At 37.6% G+C, this 24,699-nt stretch overlaps 1 protein-coding gene across 1 annotated transcript in view; it reads left to right on the forward strand.

Moving 5' to 3' along the window:
* The window catches only part of LOC146556987 (ephrin type-A receptor 6-like), a 180,792-nt gene that overhangs the window by 19,664 nt on the left and 136,429 nt on the right, over window positions 1–24,699 (forward strand). Inside the window, exon 3 of the mRNA XM_085250694.1 lies at window positions 23,195–23,858. Coding sequence (XP_085106820.1) covers window positions 23,195–23,858 — 664 coding nt within the window. The remainder of the gene's footprint in view (window positions 1–23,194; window positions 23,859–24,699) is intronic.

Here is a 24,699-nt window from a genome sequence, read left to right on the forward strand (position 1 = left end):
GAAACTTCAAATCTGGATTTATCACTCCATAAGACCTGTTGGATTTGAGTTTCAGTCCACCTCTTGCATAATTAGGCATGCTTCAGTCTTTTTTCCATTTCCCTTCCCTAAGAATGGCTCCGTGGCAGCCAGCCTTCCACTGAGACCATTTCTAGCTCAGCTGAAACACTAGATGCATCTTTCAGGTCTAAAGGACATGATTTTCTGATACTGTTCACCTGCTGTAGACAGATTTTTTTAGATTTGTAGATTTTTTCACCTACTCACCAGAAGGTTGGTGGTTCAATCCCAGGCTCCTCCATTCCAGTGGGGTATGATTGGGTGAATGCACAAGTTGTATAAAGCGCTTTGAGGGCTCAGTGAGAGTAGAAGAGTGCTATATAAGAACCAGTCCATTTACCATTCATGTCTTTTGTCCTTCACTTCTCTAGTTATCTTACTTTTTTTAAGACATACTACACACCATGCAAAGATCTGATGATGTTCAGGTGTAAGGACTGAAAAAGAATGAAAAGTACCTTTAGAAATCCTGAAGAACAATTGTTCAAAAAAGTCTAGTTTTGTGGAAGCAAAATATCAAGAAATGTGGGTGTGTGTTTTTTTTTACTCAGTATTGTACTTTGGCAGCAGTACTTTTTAATTGAGCCTAAACCTAAAAGTAATCAAAACAACTTTTACTTCTTTGTTTCTCAGAGTGTTTTTCTCATATTATTCTTATTGTCTTCCTCTGTGGTTGTCTTCCACTCATCGTTTTTTCCTGCCTTTCATAACTGCACTAATCCTATACCATTATCTTTGCTGTATCTTGATGGCAGTCTATTGAAAGGCCAAGTGTGCCAGCTAAATTTTAGTGTAAGGTGAGCTGGCAGAAAACTCCAGCTCTAAATGCAAAGCCAAATGCAGACACAGAGACAGAGAACTAGAAGAAGCTGGTGAGACAGGCAACAAGAGGTTAAGCTGGGAATCCATTAATGTTTCATAGCTAGATAGACAAGCAACATCACTGTAAGACTGGCTGTTATAGCAGTATTCAAGCAGCCAATTGTATATTGACTTCTTGGTAAGATGCCTATAATGGGGGGGACCTGCTGACACACACATACTCAGGAACATGCATATTGACAGTTTTCTTTTTCATTATTCTTCCACGCACGCACACTGCAAACTTGCATGCACATAAAAATAGAAAAGACTACCTATCCAAGTTACTAACAGGTTACACACCTGCACACACACACACATATTTGCATACACAAATGGATAGATTCTTTATGTGTACACCAAAAGAACAGTGTGGTGGCCCAGTTAGACAAAACCTGCCCAAGGTCACGGTGCTTTATCTCTAGTAGGCTGTTTATCCCTGTCTGTTTCACTTCACTTGCATCAGAAAATATATTACAGTGACAATGACGCATTTCTGCAGAATTCCAAACCTAAAACCTCAGCTCTGCTGTTCTCTGGCACCGAGTATGCTGCACTCCCAGCTGGCTGATCAGAGCCTTAAAAAGACATTACAGTTTGGTCACACTATCCAAAAAGTCTGTTAACATCAGCAAGAAGAGGTAATAATCCAGGATTTTTATTAGAGTGGTTAATGTTGGTCAGATAATAGTGCTTGTTACAGTTTTGCGATTGAGATTAAGGTGTCATGGATTTGCAGATGTTTTCATTGTATCATTTATGTTGTGCTTAAGTTATTACAACTTCAATTCAAAAAAAGTTTGAACAGCTCATCAGCAGTTCTGGGTTGCTTTGCCATATTTTTCATTGTATGATTTAATGATATAGACAGGTCAAATGAATGAAGATATAGACAGGTTTAGGAGCAACAAGCAAGTCATATATAGTTATATAGACAACATCCTTTAAGGGAAAGAATTGTTTCGCCAAGCCAGTATCAAACCACTATTTACATGTATAACAATGGCATGGCTCATGGCAAAATGCTATGGGTAATAAATGTTGCATACTTGCAGTCCAAAAGAGTCATCTATTGAAAACATTTGTCTCATTTTTAAACATTTTTCACATTTAATGTAGTTATTCATTAAATGTGATTCTGATCAGATGTTTTTTTTTATCCCAGAGGAAATTACATGGTCACAGTTGCACAGTTACTAGCGCACGCAAGCTAAAGTACCAATATTAGATAATACAATATCATACAAAATAGCTCTTCCTCTAATATATAACTATCCCTGATATATTGCACAAATACAAACACAAATTGGACAAACAGTATATACTTAAGTGTACTGCAAATGATTTTCTGCTAGCCTGATGAAAATTCCACTTTTTAAGATACTAACAGAAAATGTTAAAATGTCTTTCGGAAAGCGTTCTTACTTTAGGAAGAGTGCCTGGCTCTCTCTATCAACTGTTGAACATCTTTCTTTGTCTCCCAGATTATGTGTGGTTGATTGAAACAGGATTTTTCTTTGGGGTTGTCTATATAGTCTTGTAATAGCTTTGTGCCTAGCAGAGCAATCGCAGTGCTCCATCAAGCTCTGACACATCCATTTGTCACACTCTCTGTGGTCAGATAGAAAACCAAGGGAAGAAGCACACATACACATTGATAAGCACACACGCAAAATGAGATATAATGCCAAGCATTGTGTCCTAGTGTAAAGTACATATAGCATTATCATATTATGACACTACTGAAGAAAATGCATCTCACCCTGTGTTGTTTGGACACAGGCATGCCATGAACCACTGAATGAGTCACTGAAGAAAATCCAACCTGACACGTTCAAATGGAAACGAAAATGTTACAAACCGAGACTGACCAACACAATGTTGACATTTTACACCCTGACCAAAGTAGCCACTCAAGTGACAAGCTAAACCAGCAGATGCATTATCTGTGGTAGAACAACAATATTGCTTTGCTGATTGGGTCATTTGTAGTTGTCACACATTTACACATAACACTCAATGAAAATGCTTCTTCCTCTTTAAATCACACTCCTACTATTACTGCATAGTGATTCTTTTATAATTTGCGATCAAAAAGTTCCGAAACTGTTCATAGACCGTTGCACACAAATGGCATGTAGCATGTTTGTGGTTGTGCAACAGGTACAAGTACTGTTTGACCTTGAAAAATCAAGATTAAGATTTATGCTACTTTCGTGTGGCACATTTGCAATTTCACAGTGATTTAACACTCAGTCAGTGTCTGCAAGGACCTCCATCAATTGGCCTGGGGTAACCCAACCTTTGAGTTAACAGTGGGCACGGAGTCATCGCTTGCTATGAGAACATATAGTAGTCTGTGTGGTATTAGACCTCAAAGCGTTCAAGGTCAAAAAGACATCAGAAAAGTATAACAAAAAGAATAAAAGAAGAAGATGATGAAAAACAGGAAAAAGAAGAAAAAGAGAAAGAAGAGGAATCAATGTCTTGCACTGTTTCCAAGGTGCCAGACTTTCGTGTATTTTTTCAAAGTGGTCTGGAGCAATAATTCTCCAGGCTTTTTGAAGGTCTGTCAATGTTTTATTAACCAACCAAAGAAATGGTTCTGTTGTTTGTTAAGCCACTTAACATTCAAGCATGACTCATTCACACATCAAAAGCCAATAACTCCGGTGATGAATTAATGTTGCGTCTAACCAGTATTGTGTTGAAACAAAATTTAAACATTCTTTTGGGTTCAAATCATGATCAGTATCTTAGGAGATGATTTGAGAGAAAAGGTAAAACACTGTCTACAACCATCTGTAAAACATGATTTAGGCTCTGTTATGATTTATGGCTGCATTTCCGGCAGTTTTGTTGGAGATATTGTCAAAATTGATGGAATTATGAATGTAGAAAAGTAAAGTGAGATTTTGATCTTTGCAATAACATCCGAAAAGCTTCTGGTTGGCAATGGCTTCATTTTTCAAGATGACAGTGATCTTAAACGCGCTCTTACTCCCAATGGAGTAAAAACATAACTAGAATAGAGCACTATAAGTCATGGACTGGCATCCTCAGAGGGCAGACTTCAACATCTTGACAGAGAATGGAGCAAAAGGCAGCCAACATCCAAAGAAAGTTCAGGATTGTCCTTCAGGAAGCCTGGAAACTATGTAAATACATTAGAAGAAAGCTTGTCTAAGAGAGTTCAAGTTGTGTTGGAAAGTAAAGGTGACCATATCAAATATTGACTTTCAAGCTTGTTAAAATGACATAACCTCTGTTTTTGTGAATTTTGATTTATGTTTGTAAATATTTCACTTTCACCTATTTCTCATTTTTTCTAGCCAAATATACAGTTTTGAAAAGGGTTGCTCAAAATGTCTGTACTGTCTGCAGAATTGTGGACATGAGGAAAGCATACATACATTGCTGAAAATGTCAACCAGAGAGACCTTAAGGATGCTGATTTCACAGTAAAAAATTTCATATATAATAAGATATGTTTGATTTCATATAGATAACAGATTTGTTTTGCATATTTTCCAGAATCACATATATACAGAGACCCCTAGTGACATAAATGGAGAAGTATTGGGTGTTTATGGTGATACTACTGCAAATACATGGGTCTGGAAATAAAGTCTACAAATGAATTTACTAAAGAGTTCTATTTGAAAGATGACCTGTGACACTGTTTCACACACAAAAAGCTTTGTTCACTTTTGTAGTAAAGTTTGTTTATTGGTAATTTGCAACAGACTGGTTGTGCTTGGTGACCTTCTAAGGTCAAAGGAAAAGCTCTGGATTGTTTTGTATTTACAACATACAGAGAAAGGTAATACCTTCATAAAATGAGCTTTTTTAAATTTCTTTTTCTCTTAACATTATTTTGGTATGGATGTACACGAGTTCTTTTGCTTCTTTTGTTGGTAGAAGTCCTGGGGCACACAAGTGCAGAACAAAACCACTTCTCTTTCTCCATCTGTATCATTTTAAAGTAAATTTTCGATAATGGCACAATCCCTAAATCCAATATTTTTGTCTCCAAAACATCACACGCAAACATAAACTAAGCAAAGCATCTAAATAAAAAGTGAATCACTGTCAAAAACTGCATGTAATTGTTCTTTAGCATTATTGAACTGATGTTACCAAAGCTATTAGAATCAATAAAACGGCCTGAATGATCCTATAATGTAGAGTGTATACAGATAACCAAACTGATATGGCTGTTACTCCTAAAAATTGCATGAATTTCTAACTTAATAAGTTAGCTCTCCAGGCAGTTTTGAAGCAGAAAACGTTATGCAATAATTCAAAAGTTTGCAGATTGTTCAGTTTTCTCTTTCATTAACTGAGTTAGAGCTGTAATGGAAGAAAGATGAGGTCACTTGGTAAAGATTCAACCCCTGGAGCTCCAGAGTTTGTCCATTCTTCTCTTTTAGAAACACAGAAAGATAAGTGAGAGCGAGAAACATCTTGTGTTCTTCTCATCTCTCTGGTCTAACTTCAATCTAGATGTTCGATTGTGCATGAGGAGGTTGATGGGGGTCGTTTGGGGTCAGAGGATGGTTCCTGTTAGAGGGATATGGTTTCATTGTAGATGGATGTTTAGGCTGGCAAGCGCTCTAAAATGCACTTAACATTTTATACAAATTCTAAAGGTTGCTGAAAGCCATACCCCACCACTTGCTTTCTCTGTGTCTCTCTGCTGCTCTCTCTGTCCTAATTGATCGAGCTGCCCAGACAATCCCGTATAGCCTGCACTTATTTCCAGTCAAGCTTGTTTAAGCCTTACAGACTGGAGTCAGATGGCTTTGCCAGAGAAAGATGTCTCTTACTGTTACCAGAAAGACAGGTAGACGTGGGAGAGAGATTGCATCATGCCAAACTGAAACCCAAGGCAAACGTAATAGTCTTCTGGAAATATCATAGTGGGCATTTGGGTAATCCTTTAACATGTTGTCCATTTTATGCCCAAATTATGTTCTAATAAGCTATTTTTTTACTTTTAATTTTATCTTACAAAAACTTTGACGACCATATATAGTCTCTAATTGTCTCATATATCTCATATATAGTACCCAGCTTTAGAGCTATGGTTTCTTTGGATCAATGCATGCAGACCAATTCAAGAGATGCTACAGAGAGCCAAACATTAGTTATAAGGAGGCAACAAAGGCCCAGTCTGCAGTAATTCCATATCTGTCAGCTCTGTGATGCACTGGTCTATTTCTCAGTGCTGCTTAGATACAGCTCTCAACAACCCACACCCTGCCCTTCAAGTTAATTTGACTGATTTATTATTCTGTATTCAAGTAGCACATCACATTGACCAACAATTAATTTTTGGCCATTAAACTAGAACTTGAAATAGCAGTCATGACTGCATGAGTGGTTTTTTTTTCTTGGCAATTCCCAAAGTTGGGTGCTGATTGATTAAAATCAAGTGTTTTTTAAACTGTTGTAATTTGACGCAGCCTTTTGCATAGGTACTGTATCTCTACTATTTCCCACTCAAGTTCTTCTACTGGTCCTTCTGTTTAGTGTAACCCTAAAACTAACTCTGTGGCATATTAGTGTCACATTTTATGCTTTTAAATAGTTTGAAGAATTATTTCCTAAACAGAAAACTTTTACCTGGTGGGGAAATACTGCTTAAGATAATGTTTTTATTCATTTATCTTTTTTAATATTTTCATCTAAAAACACAAAAAATATGAACATAATTATCATAATCTACAGTCTCTAAAGAATTAATTTTATGTGTTGGACATAGTTGATAAGTATGGGTTTTTCGTTCTTACATACCTAATTCTTAAGTAATCCTAGCTGCTTTCTCTTTGGTGCATTCACACCAGATATACAGAGGAGTTCTGCAGTTTTATGCCCAGGCAAGGCCTGTTCACTTATAATTAGATAACTAATTAATTAGATAAAATATGTGGCGTTAACTCCAAGTGTTGAACGTGCATAGCAAGTTCACTCTAGGTTAGGGCTGAACGATATATCGCATTTGCGATAATATCGCGACATGATCAAGTGCAATTTTCTAACCGCAAAGGCTGCGATTATACTGCGATTATATTATACAATTCATGGGCTGCATCCTCCTGAGGCCGCATTTGTAGACCGATTACGTCACAGCGACGCGCCGAAGGCTGTCCAAATTACTACCATATCCCAGAATTCATAGCGCGGCCCAGCCAAACTCCAGTTTCCAGCAATGGCGGCCGCTACTAAGTTTTAAAATTACTCATACTAATCTTTCTGGGTCACAAAATAAACTTTTAACATATTTTCAGGCGAGAAAGTAGTTGTGTAAACATCAAATATCTGCTCGGTTTATCAAGATATCCCATATTTGCAAAAGTGCTTCGACGTTTTCAGAGGCGTCTGCTACCCACCAGCTCGACAGCTAGCCGGGAGCTCGAGGGTTACTGATGCGGCCGAGAACGGCACAACTCCCGGCACATCATTTTCAGATCACCGCGGAGTTTCGCTGCTCGGGTTAAACGTAATATATAAGTCACTTAGACAACCTAAAAATGTTATTGTTGGGCTTTTTTCAGTGTTTTGTTTGTTCGTGAGTAAATCGGTTTGGCTGAGATTAAAGTTATTAGATTAGATAAAATAAAACTTTATTAATCCCCCGGGTGGGTTCCTCCTTGGTTTTCACACAGCTGACTAAACGTCAAACAGAAAACTTATTAAACAGAAGTATGAGACAGTCGAGAATTTACACCAGTGTCTGGTTATATTTTAGATAGCAAGAAGCAGACGGCCGAGTTTATTAAACTCCACCGAGAAAGCGGTGACGCTAATCAGAACTAGCCTTCTGATTCAGAAGGCTAGACCGTCCAATTTCACGCCTTTAAACTTTAAAGGCGTGTGTGTGTGTGTTTATACAATTGCTATTATGTTTGCACTTTATGTGTAATGTTACTGACTGCAGAGATCAGTAAGATGTGTGTATTTTTTATTTATTAGTTTTATTTATTTAATATTATTTTTTAATTGAATGACTGTCTAGTAGTTCACAGATGTCGAAAAACTGAGTGTGGTAAAGCCACTGATTTTTTTTATGTATATTTCTGCAATCTGCACATTGTACTGACTTTCATTTTAATGTTTACACCAGGGTTCCTTGTCAGCACTTTATGCTCAGATGTTTGTAAGCTAAAAATAAACTATTGTGTATGTTCAAATATACTGTTGTGATTGAAGAAGTTAAATAAAAATGTCAGTCATCAATTCATGCATCACCTCATGTCATCATAACAGAGGTCTGTCTTCCAGGAAAGAACAGTTTAAAATTAATGTAATATAGTATTGGCCATACTATATGATGTATTGCTTGTCTTTGTTTAATAATACAGAAGACAAATACCTTAAAAAATAATCGCATATCGCATCGCAATCGCAATATTGGGGCAAAAAATCGCAATTAGATTATTTTCCATAATCGTTCAGCCCTACTCTAGGTGCGATGTTGGTGTAAGTGAAGGAAGCTATTGGACTGAAAAATCAATCAGAGCAACAGTAAAAAAAATTCTGGAATGGCCAAATCAACAATCTGGTACATTCACAGAAAGATTAAATGCACTGCTGGGCGAAGCAACACCAAAAGGCCTGAAACACCACAGAGTATAACTAAAGTGGATTATAATTTTATTTGTCTTAGACAAGTAAAGAACGCTTTCATAGTCTTCATCAAAGAGGTCTTCACGCAATTTAATAGAGAGGGTTTACAGCAAAGTGCAAACCCCTGGTTACATGCAAAAACAGTAAGGCCAGATAAGAGATGGCAAAAAAACACAGAGCTTATGGTATTTACCAGAAAAATTCTGTAAGTGTCCAAATACTTATGTAATTACCTGTTTTACTCCAGCTGCCCCCAAAATGCCTCAGTTAGTGTTCGGTTCAGTTCATGCAGATGCAAATCTGCATCTTGTGCAAATTTTTGTAATTGTATGTTTGCATGTAAAACTCTTTTTTGTTTGGTGTAAATGCACCATTAAATTTAATCAAAACATCCCTCTCCTAATACTGTCAGCATTTTCCTTTTCTTATTAGGGACAACTTGGCTTTCAACTATTACAACACTTATTTAAATTAGTAGAGCATCCTCACACACTGGTGCATGTAGCCCAGCATTCACTTCCTCTTTTTCCCTACCCGTCTGCTCTATCTTACTGTCCTGTGAACCTGCTATTGTTCATCTTCCCCCTACCCATTCTCTTGATATCTTTCTCTCCTTTCTTTATTCTCTCTCTACCTCTCTATACTCTCCCCGCTCTCTGTGTCTCTCTGACAGCCTCCTCTTAACAATGACCAGCAGACTGTGTAAACAGGAAAGAGGCAATGTGTTGTGGGGGTGTTCGTCTGTGTTTCATCCAGTTTGTCTGCAGAGAGAGGATATTACAATTAACTAAATGAAACACTGTATTTCAATAAATATTTATTGTTTTAGTCTAGCAGTCGAGTTATTGCGTCTGTTTAATTATTTCTGGACATCTTGTAAGAATGCTGCCTTTAGGTACACTCTGAGGTATTGATTTTTAAGAGTTACTAATAGCAGTATTAGTATTATTACAATGGCCTATAAAAAGCTGAGGCCTTAACCTTCACTGTAAACTGTTGCTATGTACAATGTCCATCCTTTGTGCTATAACCATCACATTTTATTGACTTTGTTTTTTCATTTCATCTTACATCCATCATCAGTACATCATGTCAGCATAATATTACTATACCTCAATCAATACAATTCTGTTTCTGCATCACACTGTTCTTGTGTCAAACCAATAAAGCAGATTTGAATTTAATTGAACTGAGACTGGGAGAAAGAGATAAGAAAGAAATGAGATAGCGGTGACCTTTTCTACAGATTGAAATGCCAAACTTGTCTTTATCAGCTACTTCAGTGTTTGGCTGTTATTGACACCAGTTAGGTCCTTGCTTCTCACTCGTCGGTGGAGTGGTGGTCTATAAATAGTCCTTAAAAAACTTTTTTTAAAGGTATATACATTTCATTAAGGCATGCGATCTAGGAATTGCATCTTATTTTTTTATTTATTTGAGACCCTTAAAGTCAGTACCTTTTTGTGAGGGCTATACTTTTGTGTAAACTATAACAGAAGCATGAGCTTGAATGTACGTTCTATGTCGACAATATTTGTGTATCTGTACAGCATGCTCTCCTCTATCTGGGTGACCCGCTCTTATCTAAGCTGTCTATGGTTGCACCCTGCTACCTCACCCACTGACAAAGTCTGTATGTGTGTGTTCGTTGTACCACTGTGTGCAGCCATCACTGTGATCTCACATCAGTCAGAGGCTGCTGAGCCGCACATTGACATTCCAGGCTGCTTGTCTGCCTCTCTGGCAAAAATAGATATGTAAAACGACAAGCTCTTTCTCCCCCGTTTTCCCACGCATAGTTTGTCTGGGCTGTTGAGGAAGAAAAAATAAAGGTCTCTGGTCTGTGTCAGCTGAGATGAGACACAATCAGCATGTGTGGAGGGGAGTGACATATCACCGCTTAGGCAAATGAGATAGAGAATAAGGGGCTGAAAGGAGGAATGGTTCATACCCTTAACCAGTGTTGATCCTGCAGTTAGGTAGGGTTTTACCAGGATGTGGGTTTTGATGACTAAACACACAGTGAAATATGTTATAATAACTATGAACTCTCATAGTTTGTTAGATGTGGAAGCATCTGAAGATGAAAGCTGAGTGAAAGACATCATTTAATTATGAATAGGCTCCAGTACATTAGAAGATACTTTTGGCTCTTCCCTTATTTCCCACACAGCAAATGGATCAACATATTTAGATGCAGTGCAGTTTATAGATGTTTTTCCAGGTGCAGCCTTCCATTTATCCTGCCTGTGGACTGGTACAAAGAGTACACTAACTTGTAACCGTCTGAGGCTGGGTTTGCATCTCCTCCCAGTCTCAAACCAGGGATCTTTAATGTGCAATGTGTTAACCACTACAACATGTAGCCATTAGGCTTCAGTATATTATGAAAACATAAATAATTTCATAGCACTAGTATCTACTTAAACATGAAATTGCATGTGCTGGATATACTTAATTTAAAAGCCATGTTTAAAACAAGATTTTTTTTCCTGTTGCATCAAAGGAGGAAGTCCTTTTGATTATTTCCATTTTAAAGCTATTTAAAAGTAAATGTGAGTTTTTAAGAAAATATTGCAGATCCTGCTGAAGACGTGACAAAATTTAAAAGCCAGCATCTCCACTGTAGCTCTGAAGTGAAGCACTACATGTCTCAAATGGGAGTTCAGAGGCCCCATTTAGCAGCACACCAAGACCTCCAAAATGTTACCTTTCTCGAGGACACTTCAGCACAGTGTTTGATTCAGAGCTCTTCTTTCTTAAAGGACTGCGGTGACTCGCTTTGACTCTGGACTTGAAGAAATCCAGCGTGGTAAAATACAAATGTGTTTTTTTCTCATCAAATAAAAGAGTACAGATAGAGCTTTTCATCCTTAATATTTGTAATCAAACAGCTGAAAGAGTAACTTATAGCTGTTAGATTACATGTTAGATTACGACCTTCAAGAGCCATAATAGGAGCTGTAATAGGTGCTATAATAACAGTTAGAAATAAAGACATAAGGTAGTGGGAGAGTCATATATATTGAACATATAAGCATGCAGCTTTGGCAGCCGTTTCATCTTTTCAATTTCACATTAAATGACACAATTTCCATTATAAAAATGACAACCACAACCAGCCACTGTAATTTCTTTCTAATGGCATACACATATGAATTTACAAGCCACACTCATTTTTAGAGTTGTATTATGTGGAAATCAATTAAACCTTATAGTGAGTTTACTTATTGATCTGGTTTGTGGTGTAGTTACCATATACAGTGTAACTGCTCTTTCTCTTCGGTCTTTCAGTTTCTCTCTCCCCTCTTGTCTTACCTTGTGTGTAATATTTCAGACACTGGCAGTTTTAATACACGTAGAAATTTGAAACTGCTATCTCTTCTTTCTCTAGTGCCTGCAGTGCCCTAACATAGCATTGTGTTGTTTACCTCAAAGCCCAAAGTGTGTATAAGCATACTGTGAAAAGATCGTTCACAGTGACACAAAGGGCAAAAAGTGTAATAACCCTGGTGGTGCAATTTAAGAAGCGGGCGGTTTTGTTTGCCTTGGTCTGACTGTGTTGAGATGGTTTACTCAGTTTGCTGAAGCGTCTTCTTTTTTCTCTTTACTTTTTATTACTTGTCCAGAGAAGGTTGTTAAAGTGGAGCTGTGCCCATTTTAAAAAGTGTAAATAGTCTAAGAGTTAGCCTATATTCACCAAAACCAAATTGAAAAATGACAGATTTTTTGTTTGTTTTTTTCTTTGTAATTTTGCATCTTTACACCAACACACTGGTTAATTAAACAAATCCAGGAATTTAACAAATGTGTTGCATTAACTGTTTTTGGATTTGTGTTAGCTATGAGATGATTCGCTTCACTACCAAATCCCTTCAACCTCCAAATGTGTTTTTGTTTTGGCCTTTCATTTTGTATACATGGGTACAATTCGCTACATATGACACCTGTCTGCTAAAAAAATGAGCTCGGAAAAAAACCCTGTATAACTGTACATGTTCAGAAACATGAATCAATAGGTTAGAGGTCGTGACTATTATACAACCTATGTGTGCAAGACTGCATTGAACTACCGTACACTTAGGTGTAATCCATTGTCTTTAAAAAAATATCACAAGACAGAGTAACTAGACATGACTTTCATGCATTAACCCAACATCAGCAGTCTTCCAGATGTTACACAGTTTGAACTCTGTCTTTACTTTCTGTCTTCGACTTGGATCACTCAGGACATGACCAACACCATGCCTTTTTGTGAGAGCACAACAGGGATGACAGATTGCGGAGCACTGGTTCCACCCTTCTCACTACCCTTCCACTGTGATGGATGCAAGAATGAAAGGAGCATGGGGTCTTTGGATTTCATTTGCTCACCGCTGTTCTATTGCTCCTATTGATTTAGGTGCATGTGGTTGACAGGCAACGGGATACTGTGTTTGAGAGAGATTGTGTGGAAGAGTAATGTTGGCCTTTCTCGGTTTAACTGATTAATCACTCACTAAAAAAACACTGTCAAACAGATATCTAAGAAGAACTTGATCAAAAATACGTCTAACTTATGAATCAGTGGTTTCAATCATACAGAAGGCAGGGTACGTATCAGCAGATGGGGTCACTGCAGCAGGTGACTCATATTTTGGGGGCAGATTTCATTATATTTTGTGGGGGAACAGAACTATTGGTAACAATGTTAGGATCTGTTTGCAAACTGAGTTACTAAAAATAATTGAGCTAAACCACATTTGAAATTATTACACTATATGCTTCTATATGACATATTATATTTCCTTATATGTATTTATTTATATTTATATTGATTTAAGAGATATTTATATTTACTTATATGAAAGAAGTAGAATCTCCGTCCTTCTTTTGCTCCTTCCATGCGAGCAGTCTCCAGTAGCTCTGGCATGTCCTCTAGTTTTAGGTTCAGAGTTTAGCTCCCTACATATCAAATTGACATTCTAGGTAGTGATATCTATTATGTTGTGCTATATGACAAGAGACCAGCAGGCTGGTCTTCTCTCCTCTCATCCACACCTGCTTTGTTGGTGTTGTAATCAAGGATGATGGCTGGTTTTCTGCCTTTCTGAGCACTGGCCTCTACAACCCGCTGAAATGATCTCATGAAAATGGCAATCCCATTTGGTCTTTGTATGAGACAGCCATGATGCTTCGGGGTGAAAGCACCCTTCGAGGAAGAGAAAAAAAATAAAAGCCTCTTTCCTATGTTGAAATTTGAAAACATGACAGCTCAGTCTTGTTAGAGGAGTCTTACATCATCAGGAGGGGGAGAAAATATAACAAATAAATACATATTGAAATGAATACAAGTGCTATGTAATACAAAAATATTCAGTAATACTGTGACAAAGAAAAAGCAAATTAGTTTATTCGAATTTGTGTCATCTCAGTTCAGCGTGAAAATCTCTGCCGTGCTTTGCTGTCATTTGTTTTTCTGAGAGTCCTCTTTTTCCTGGCGGTGCAGATTAGGCGAAGATAATACTAATTAAGTTTTCAGCAACTTGTTAACCTCCCGTAAAAGCTAACATAAAAGTTTATCAACAACTGCTGAGTCTAATATAACGAATGAAATAAAGAGAGAAAAGCTGACAAGCAGAGCACAGAGATAGCTGTCAGTAAAGTCACAAAATGCTGCAAATAGAACAAAGAATAACGTGGGATTAAATAGACCGATCCTGTCGAGTCACAAAAATGTCCCAGATAACCGGTCCAGCTGTTTAAGCCTGCATCCAACTAATATCTGATGCCCTCATCAGACTGCGCATCTCTATAGAAGATATTTTATTGCCAAGGTGTTTGATAGGGTGGATGTTGGATTTCTTTCTTATAGTCATTTATCCATTACTACAAGTGGGTTTTGGGGAAAACACCTTACTTTATACAAATTCTTATCCGCAATCTGAACAGTGGTTGTTCAGTTTATTGCCACTCACACAGTGAACCAGTCCAAATGAATGGTGCCTTATTGTAAAATGAAAACAGGCTGTTGTCACTTTAGATGTGACAACAACAAAATGACACGAGATCCCTGAAAATATCTGTTAGTAAATAATAGTATTAGTACAATTCTGTGTTTTGTTTTTGATTTTTTATGTACATTGTACGATCATACGATTTATACTTTACACAGAAAATCTGTTTTCTCACATGAATGTCAGAAGAATCAACATTAAACACTGTCCTAAGTTGTTCTCACACAACACGCAAAAGGAGTTAGTCCCCTTCAGATTGATTTTCATTACTGGAAACAGTCTGTTTAAGTGAGACAAGGGTATTACCTGGGTAAAGGACGCAGAAGGAAACCACAGTATGTCCACTTGCTTATAGTGAATTTATCAATCAATTACATATGGTGTTCTTACATGGGTACAATTGGACACCTCATGAACATCCTGTTGATGAGCTGGAAGGTTAAAGACCATTTAATTTTCTTGAGTGAGTTCCATTCCTACACGCACATTTGCCAAGTAATGTCTTATAAGGTTTGAGCTCCCACTGCATATCTGAAAATCATTGACAAGAAGTTAACAGGGAAATGAGAACAGTCATGATGCACACTTAACATTATTACTATTGACTATGTAGGTATGATAAATAGTTGCACCACTAGGAAGTCACATGGAAAATAGCACAGCTCCTTCATTTCCTCTACAGTGTCAATATAAAAGATTTTATGACATGTCCAGTGTTGTTAAGCAGTTTTTTGTTCAGTGGCACGTATTGCCAGTATTCCTTGTTGGCACACAATCAGTAATTTAATTGGAAGTTTTAAAGCACACAGTGAAAATCAGTTTCCATAATTCTCCAATCAAAGTATTGATTTTCTTGTTGACACACAGTTGAGTACAATGGCCCACTGAGGTTGCCAGCTATTGACGGAATCTCTCAAATTAAGCTTGGGCACTTGTCCATAATGAGCCCTCTATAGACCAACTTCTAATGCACACACATAGAGATACACTATGTGAACACATACACAAAAACACTTCTCTCCTTATGCATACACACAGACAAAAGTGCAAAGATGTGGTCTGAATGTGGGGCAGTGCAGCCCCCAGGTACGCTATACACCAATTTTGTTTTTCTGTTTGTGCAAGATAAATTTGGAAAGATGTTTAGATATTATGCAAGCATAATTTTGTGAGTAATTCACCTGCTGTTGGATCTAATGAGGTGATTTCAATATAGAAAAATGCTAACTGTAGCTTCTGAGACTAAATGATGACTAAACTAGGAAGGGGGAGAAAAGTTTATTCACTTATCTTGCAGCTTCAGCCAGTAATTATTAATTTTCACGTGTTAAAAATAGCCTGAAAATAACAATTTGTACTGTTGTTTTTTACTTTTTCCCTTTTTAGTTGTTTTACTTTCTTCTTATTGTGCCTTTTTTCTTAACATCAAATATCTGCCATCATATTCCCTAGTGAGCTAAGACTTTTCATCCATCTCTCTAATAACTATTACTGCTGTGTGTGTGTGGGAGGTGGTGGGTGGTGGTGGTGGTGTCTTTTCATCCATTGCAGAGGGACGCTCTACAATTAAATATAAATCTCTCAATCCAAGTGACAGTGGCAAAACACGAACACACACATTCATAGGAGGTGAGTGCATGAGAATAAAAGAGGACACGGACGACAGAAGAAACAAAACAACAGAAAGAGAAACACAAAGTAATTTGTTAAGATGTAAGGCATTAAGAGAGGGAAGGAGAGGGAAGAGAAACATTATATGTTATTAAATTTCACAGCATTTGCAAATAAACACCGGCAAACCTCAAGAAACAGTCTGGTTCTTACAAAGCACCAAACAATCTGTTATAGGAATTTAATTAGATTTTTTTCTGCCAAAACAGCTGATCACTTCTTGTCCCTAAAGAAAAAATAATCAGTGGATACACTGTAAAGTGACTGTTTATTTCTTAAGGAAGTAAACTAAAAAATTTTTTTATTAAAAGCCAGATTTAAAAGTTTCTTTCACAAGACAGAGAGAAACACGAGGGAGAGAGACAATTACTTACTGTAATGCATGTGTCTTATAAAGCTTTGCATTGAGATGTTTGGACAAGAAAAGAAATGAAAATGTGTCGAAGAAATGATGGAACTAAATATAACTTCTTGTAGGTGTATATGTTGGCCAGTTTTCTCTTTCACTTCCATTTTTTGCCAATCTCTGCTGTAATTCAGAGGAGTCTTTGGAGACTGGAAACATCGGCTCCCAACTCCTTTGACACAGTGTGCGTTTTTTTGTACGTGTTTGTGTGTGTGGGCAGCATTCAACCAGCAAACTCAATGCTTTCTCTGTGTAGAAAGAGCAAGGCAACAGGACATTTAGTTATACATTTTGAATATTTATTCAGATACAGTCTCCTGTGGCCCAGGTGAACACCTGCGTATTCTCTCTAATGTCAGGGTCTTGTTTGGATCCCATATGACTTTTGTTATTTGTCCCTGAAATCTTTTAGATCCCCCTGCAACGTCCTAGCATGATAGATTGGACTGAATTTATTAATTCGTTAATTATTTAGTCACTGAAATGCTTCTTATGTTTCAAGAATATATTTAAGAATTCTTACATTTGGTAAGTTCCATGTCATTGGAGTTGAGGCTGTACATTTTTGTGTGACTGAATCTGATGTTGTTAGGAAATTTCTACAATTCTACACATGCACAGACACCATCTCATGGTATTCGTGTAAGAGCTGCTAGTTTTATCTCCAGTGGCCACTTAACTCCCACTACTTGGTTTGTTCACACTTACAAAATGTGCAGCACCTAAGTGCTCTGAATAAAATCTCCTTAGTGCCTTGCTGTTTTTCCACCATATGTGTTATGCTTACGAGAGATAAAGAATATATGGAAAATAAATTGGAAGTATTTCTTAGATTCTACATATATTAAGTGTATTTTGGAAAACTCCACTATGTTTTTAACCAAATCTAAAAAGGAAGTTAATCTTCTCATTAAAGCATTGCTCTTTAACCTGCCCAATGTCAGTATTATAATTATTAAGTCTTTTATAGTTGGTCATAACACATCATTCACACAGTGGGACTTTGGATTTTAAAATAGTCTTTAATTTTTTTTTCTTTACAGGCTCAAATCCAACCGAGTAGTGGGAATGTTTAGGATCACTAAATATTTCATTTCAAGTGAAGATGAGCCAAGCTGGTTATGACACTGTAGTTAAAAGTGTAACTCTCAATAGGGCTCTGGATTTCACAGTGTTAATAAAAGGAGCTCACCCCCAGGCGAGTGGCCAGTAAAATGACTGGCTCGATTGCATGGGTGAGAGAGATGGGCTGTAAAGGCCTTGGTCCCAGGCTGCAATCAATCAACCACATTTTCTGGCCATTTTTCAATTATGCATGTTAGGGCTGGATGGCAAGGTAGTGAGGTGTCCAACCAAGACTTAAAGTTTGGCACTTTGAAAAAGAAGTCATCCAACAGTGAGATTACAAACCAGCAGCACACGCAGTAATAAAGTGGAGTGTGGATGGGGATTGCAGGTGGTGAGTGGACTGCAGGCTTTGGCCCAAAGGGGCAACGCTGTCACTGGAATTTGAAATAATTAAGAGGAAATACACGTTATTGCTTTGCTTCCCAGCTTCACAATGCAAATCTCTAGCGACTTATTTTAAAGTGCTGCCACCACAAAGCTGCTTGACATTATCAGTTAACTGACAAAATGTCAAAGTCTTGGAGGTCTTGTGGATCAGCTGTGAATGGTGTTTAGTTGGGGATTTCAACAGCTGTGCGTTTCTATCACAATGGATTGTTTTGCCCCTCTGAGATGAATCGCTCTGATATCGTTGCCTCAATCTTTCAGTCACTGGACACTTTGATTTATCTACATTGCCATTCAGGCTCATTCCAATGGCCGCTAACTCTAGTAGTTTTCTTAAATCTCCTGAACACCACACATTTGTAACTCTTAACTCTTTGTCTGTCCTCTCTTTGCTGCTTTCTATTTTCTTCCTCGGTCCCATGTCTCTTGTTCAATAATTCCCCATTAAAAATCCTGTCTGATAGAAAGGATTTTATATTTTATGAAATATTAGCTGTTACCATGAGTCCAATCAGGAAAGAAGTGCCTTGGTGTGCTATAAAAATATCCTGCTCAGAGAGACTGAGGGCTATGTTTGACCTTGCTCTCTCTGTGTGTGCAAGCATACACAAAGAACTTGTTCAATTGTCATTTTTAGCAGTCACTAAAGCCATGTATTTACACATAATACATTAAGATTTAATGGGTCGCTGACTTGTTCAACACTTAACATGGGTCTTCACTTAACACCACTTCAAATGTCATCCTTATCCTTAACATAAATGAGACTTTACAAAGCCTGAAGGTGTTTATTAGTTTTAGTAATTCTGACAAATACATTATTGTGTCAAATTACCAAATAACAATTACATGTTTTTCTTAGGTTTGAGCTAGAAGCCATTGGTATAGTCACATAAAATCCCAAACGTGTAAACCCTTTAAACTAGGACACAGCGTTATCGTGTATAATTTGGGTTTCTCCAGTTGCTCCTCTAAGGTAAAGCACCTACCACTGTTCAACTGTGCTGATGCACATTTCTTCCTACAGACACCACTGCAGGTCAACAGCTGACTAAGTGGTCAAATAAGATTGAAAGAACCCGAAGGGATGATTGAATCAGCAACTTTAAATGCTGGAGCAAGAACCAGAGTAAGCTGGGCATCAGTCTTGAATATGAGTGACAGCAAGTTTAAAAAAAAGAGTCATAAATGTTTGTTGATGATTCTTTATCGTTTTCAAACTATGCATAGGGTTTTAATCACACTGGATGATCTGTACCATCCTCAAACACTGTCAAAGTATAGTTTGTTTGATATAGAGAAAGGATACTGAACATTTATTGACACTTGTACATTGCAGGAAAAGGACTTTTATGGCATGGCTAGGCAGAGAGATTGAGCTGGAAAGGATGCACAGTGCATTAGGGTAAGGGTAGAGATGGCAATGCACTAATTAAGAGAGTGCGTTGAGGAGATGGGAGGACTACTTTGAGGAGCTCATGAATGAAGAAATTATCATAGGCTGACACATGGCTCTTGATGTCAGGGTTTGCCAGGGTTTGTCTTGTTGTCTCGTCTGTGTCCTTTGTCTTTAAGAAACGAAAACGCATGGATTGCTGTAGCAATGATATCACAATATAACGTGATTTTTATTATGTTAAAATGTATATAATGTGGCAGAATCCTAGTATACATCTACTCAGAAATGGAACTTCAGCACTTCCTTAGTAACAGATGGCTCCATGAAAATCACTGTTAAATAATTGTCAGGATTTGTGAGACATAATACAGGACAGTGTTTTACCACTTTAAAACCATCATATATTAGCCTTATTATGTTCTACAAAAAAAAAGGTGATTTTTAAAAGTGTGCATGAAAGAGAGGGCAGCATGAAAAACAGTTTAAATGTTGAGACAAACTGGAGCATACTCACAGTTTATCTCAGCAGTCTGATTCTTAGACACAGTGTTAGTGCATGCTAGCACGTACAGGGCCAGCTGTGACCAGTGCAAGTACACCATTAGCTGACATCCCAACAGAAGATTTCAGAAATTCCAACAACCAGTGGTAAATGAGCAAACTCATCATGATCTGTACTTGATTCAGTGGCAAAAGAAAGAAAGAAAGAAAGAAAGAAAGAAAGAAAGAAAGAAAACTGTAAGAATGGTTTGCATAATATCTTAAATCACTAGACCTTGAATCAGAAAGATGCTTGCCGTCAGTATCAAGTGTGCATTCTTACAAGAGCACTCAGGGAGTGTAATTCCCCAGAAAGACAAGGACTATACAAAAACTTTAGTGTTTTAATGATGTTTTATTGCAATACAATGACATCAGCCTGTTATGGCATCATTGGTCATTGTTATGTCGTTTGGGTATTGTATTGAAGAAACCAAAAGTGTGTTGTACAGCTCTCCCCATGCCCTTTCATATGATATCACTCGATGCGTTTTTTGTCGAGGTTTTTTAAGGTGAAGGTTGTCCCTGAGACCTAACAATGATGATGAAGTTCAAATGAGTAGTATATTGTTGTGAAATTTAAAAATGATTCATAAAAAATGTGGGTAAGCTTTTTCACTGATTTTGAAATTTGTTGTGACTCTGACCTTGACCCAATTTTCACCAAAATTTAATCAGCTCGAGTTGTTATTAGTTTCTACTATCACACAAAATTTGACAGTAATGTTAGACAGACAACAAAAAGTAACTGATTAAATATTTCCTCTCTTCAAGGGGAGAATAATGTGATGCAGTCACCTAGCATTGGGGAAAAAATGTGGGTATTAGGAAAGAAAACAGTTTCCATGTCCATTTCCATAGTCCTTTGGTGCTCCGTTTGTTGATTATCCCAAAGGAGTCATTAAGAGGCTTTTCTCTGTCTGGAGCCATGGCATAGATTTTATCACAAAGGACGGTTCTGAAATCATATCTGAAAGCTTTGGAATCCCAGTGAATCCATATGGACTTAACAAAGAGTAAACTCCATATGTCTACTTACATTTTGTATATATGGAAGCTAATGATCCATGTTTTCTCGTTTTTTATCTGTTAGTCTGTTTTCCTAGTCAGTTGTTATTATTTCTGCATTTTTCCATATTTTTCTTTCAAAGTTATTTCTTTCTGTTTATATTTTGATTTTTTTTTCTCATTTCAGCTTCTTCATGGAAATATTTTCATGCCAATATTTTAAGTATTTCATGTTCTGTTTTTTTGTTTTGGTTTTTTTTTTTTATCTTTATGCCTTGCCCCAACAGAAACGCGTTGTCCAGCTGGATTTAGTGTGTACTTTTGATGGCAACATCACATTTAATCAAACTCAATTTGTTTGACTGTAATGCTACGTTTACACCTTGAGCGAAGAGCAGATTAAAACCTGCTGTCTTTGGATGATTGAATTAGAACATGTTATTAAAAAGGATAATGAGTATGTGAGAGCAAACATTAGGCTTTGATTACTACTCTCATCAAGAGGTAATATTTATCTAAGTGAAAAAACAGCTTATTAAATGTGCAAGCTTATCAGGCAAATAGTATTGGTAAATTAACCACCAGCGCTATCTCAACCCTCCGGATTTTGTTTGCCTATAAACGAGCTATTTTCCAGCCCTCGTTTAGAACAGGCATCTCTCCCCCCAGACCCAAGAAAGGGAACATGAAATGTGTGTATGTTTGATGTAGTCAAATTACTTATGTTAATGTGTTGGTAATTAAAAGCTTTATACATGGTCTTCCATACCTTCGAGCATATTTCTCACATCTCTGAAAACAGTGTTGATTTTAGTGTTTGACTCAAAGAAGTAGACAGCTGTGCATACTGCAATGCACAAGCAAGGTTCATTGGAGAAGTCACAGTGACCGAATTGAGCTTTCGATGCCTGAAAATTATGTATGCATGCATAAGTGTTTCATCTAGGAAAATGTATGCAAAGTAATGGGAACAGTAGCAGCAGCAGTGATGGGTAAAAATAGATCCCATATATCGTCATATACAGTAAAACCTATGAGGTAAGTGGCGTAAATATGAGTCTAAATATAAACCTCATACACACAAACATACACAAACACACACACAAGGGCAAACTCTGCAGCTCGTGGAGAGTCTGACGCTGCATTGTAAGCGAACTGATTTGAGAGCCCTTTTTTCCCAGGCAGGTAATTTGATTCTTTGAGGTCGATGTTGTGTGGTTTTGGGGTCGCCCATGTAGCCAGTCCCCACTCTAATAAAATCTGAGAGCGCTGCAGAACCAGGAGGCTAAAACCCCCCATTAACTTCTTTCCCATCAACATGGGGACAGGTAACCTAATGACCCTGCAAAGCTGCAATGCTCCCTAATCATGTGACCTGGGAGTTGCAGAGCTGATGACTAGGCAGCTGGAGCTCGACATCATACCAGGAAAAAACCTACCTCTAGGAATATGAGGAAAACAGATTGTTAGTTTGTTAATGATTTATTTATTTTTTTACTTGAATGTGGTATGGACTGAGATGGTCTTGCTGGCACTCTCTTTAACCTTAATCCAGAGAAGAATATCTGAACAACTACATGTGTTCTCCAAAAGTTGATTCTGTTCATCTGGACGTAGCGTTTTGTGGGAGAAACGTTTCGTCACTCATTCAAGTGACTTCTTCAGTCTCAGCTGACTGCAGGTTTCCCCAATCTTATAAACAGTACATTTGCATAATGACTGAAACCAGCCCACTGAAGGAACTAAATGTGTTACTGTCCAAATTTGGTTTGAATACAGTCTAATATAAACAAAGTGTCTCATAAAGAAGCAGAAAGAAGCAGGAAGCTATTATAACTTCCAGATTGCGTCTGTGCTCTGTATAGCATCAATCTTGGGATTTGAAATGACCACACAGTTTTCCTTCAGTGCCACACTTGGGACTAAATTAATATTGCGCAACTATGTTGTTAATTTTGTCCATGTTTTGTATGGAATGCTATGACCTGTGAGGCCTGCTAGCAGATCTTGAATTAATACTAACTCTTTCTTTTTCTTCCCTCATTTTTACCCCATTCTTTCCTCCTCTCTCCCCGACCCTCTACACTCTTATTATTTTTCCTTTAGTGGGATGCAATCACAGAGATGGACGAGCACAACCGACCCATCCATACTTTCCAGGTTTGCAATGTGATGGAGCCCAACCAAAACAACTGGCTTCGCTCCAACTGGATTTCACGACAGGCAGCCCAGAAGGTCTACGTGGAGCTCCGCTTCACCTTGCGCGACTGTAACTCAATCCCTTGGGTGTCTGGCACCTGCAAGGAGACCTTCAATCTATTCTATCATGAGACAGATGAGGCACACGGTGTCAAGTTCAGGCCTGCGCAGTACACCAAGATTGACACCATTGCTGCTGATGAGAGCTTTACTCAGATGGATCTTGGAGATCGGATCCTCAAGCTCAATACGGAGGTGCGGGAGGTGGGACCCATAAACAGGAAAGGCTTTTATCTGGCTTTCCAGGACATTGGCGCTTGCATTGCATTAGTGTCTGTGAGGGTTTACTATAAGAAATGTCCATTTACACTGAGGAACCTGGCCTCATTTCCAGACACAGTGCCCCGCGTGGACTCTTCTTCACTGGTGGAAGTGAGGGGGGCCTGTGTTGACCATGCTGAAGAAAGAGACACACCCAAACTGTTCTGTGGAGCTGATGGAGACTGGTTGGTTCCCCTGGGAAGATGTGTCTGTAGTGTTGGGTATGAGGAGATTGATGGTTCATGTGTTGGTAAGTTTTCCAAGTTTTGTATATTTTAACTTGCTTTTCATTCTGCTCAGTGAAGCATTTTTTGAACTCAAAGACGTTTTTAGTCAGTCTTTCCAAAGCTCTGAAAGAAAAAGAATTGATGGTGAAGGTGACGCTGCTGTAGGGTTATGAGAACCCTGCAGCTGAATGCTTTGCCCATGGGTTATTGTTAGCAGCCTCTAATTGGAAAAAAGGCTTGTTTTGTTTTTAAACTGTCTTAATACTAATGTTTTGTTCTTGGGTCTTAATTAGCTTTTACTTAGATGTCCTTACCAAACCTTGACTTTAATTAAACCCACCTTTATTAAATTATTTCCCACATTTCTCTTTCTCAAGTGGTCAGAATGATAATAAATCTCAGACTTCACCTAAATGCAAATAGCAGCGGTAATTTCAATTCATTTTGACCATCAATGTTTATTTACAACATATATATAGTAAAAAAGGACACACATATATATATATATATATATATATATATATATATATATATATATATATATATATATATATATATATATATATATATATATTTGACATAAGTATTGATGCATCCACCAGTCAGAAAGATAAGCAATGTGGACAGGTGATGATATGAAACCTGCAGTGCTTCAGTACAATTTACTTCCCATTGTACCATCACATGCAACAACTAGAGAACGCTTTATAGTCCCCACAGTCTATGTACATACTCACTCTTGCTGGTTCAAACGTTTAACAATTGCATAATATTATTGTTGTTATTATTATTTTTATTTATTAACCTTCCTATTAACCTATTAACCGTTATTGACCTTCCCTATTCATTTTGACTCATTACCCA

Source organism: Mchenga conophoros, linkage group LG16 (genome assembly GCF_057382185.1).
Source record: "Mchenga conophoros isolate Kocher_MC1m ecotype Shallow Benthic linkage group LG16, M_conophoros_male_GT1.1, whole genome shotgun sequence".
Lineage (NCBI taxonomy): Eukaryota > Metazoa > Chordata > Actinopteri > Cichliformes > Cichlidae > Mchenga > Mchenga conophoros.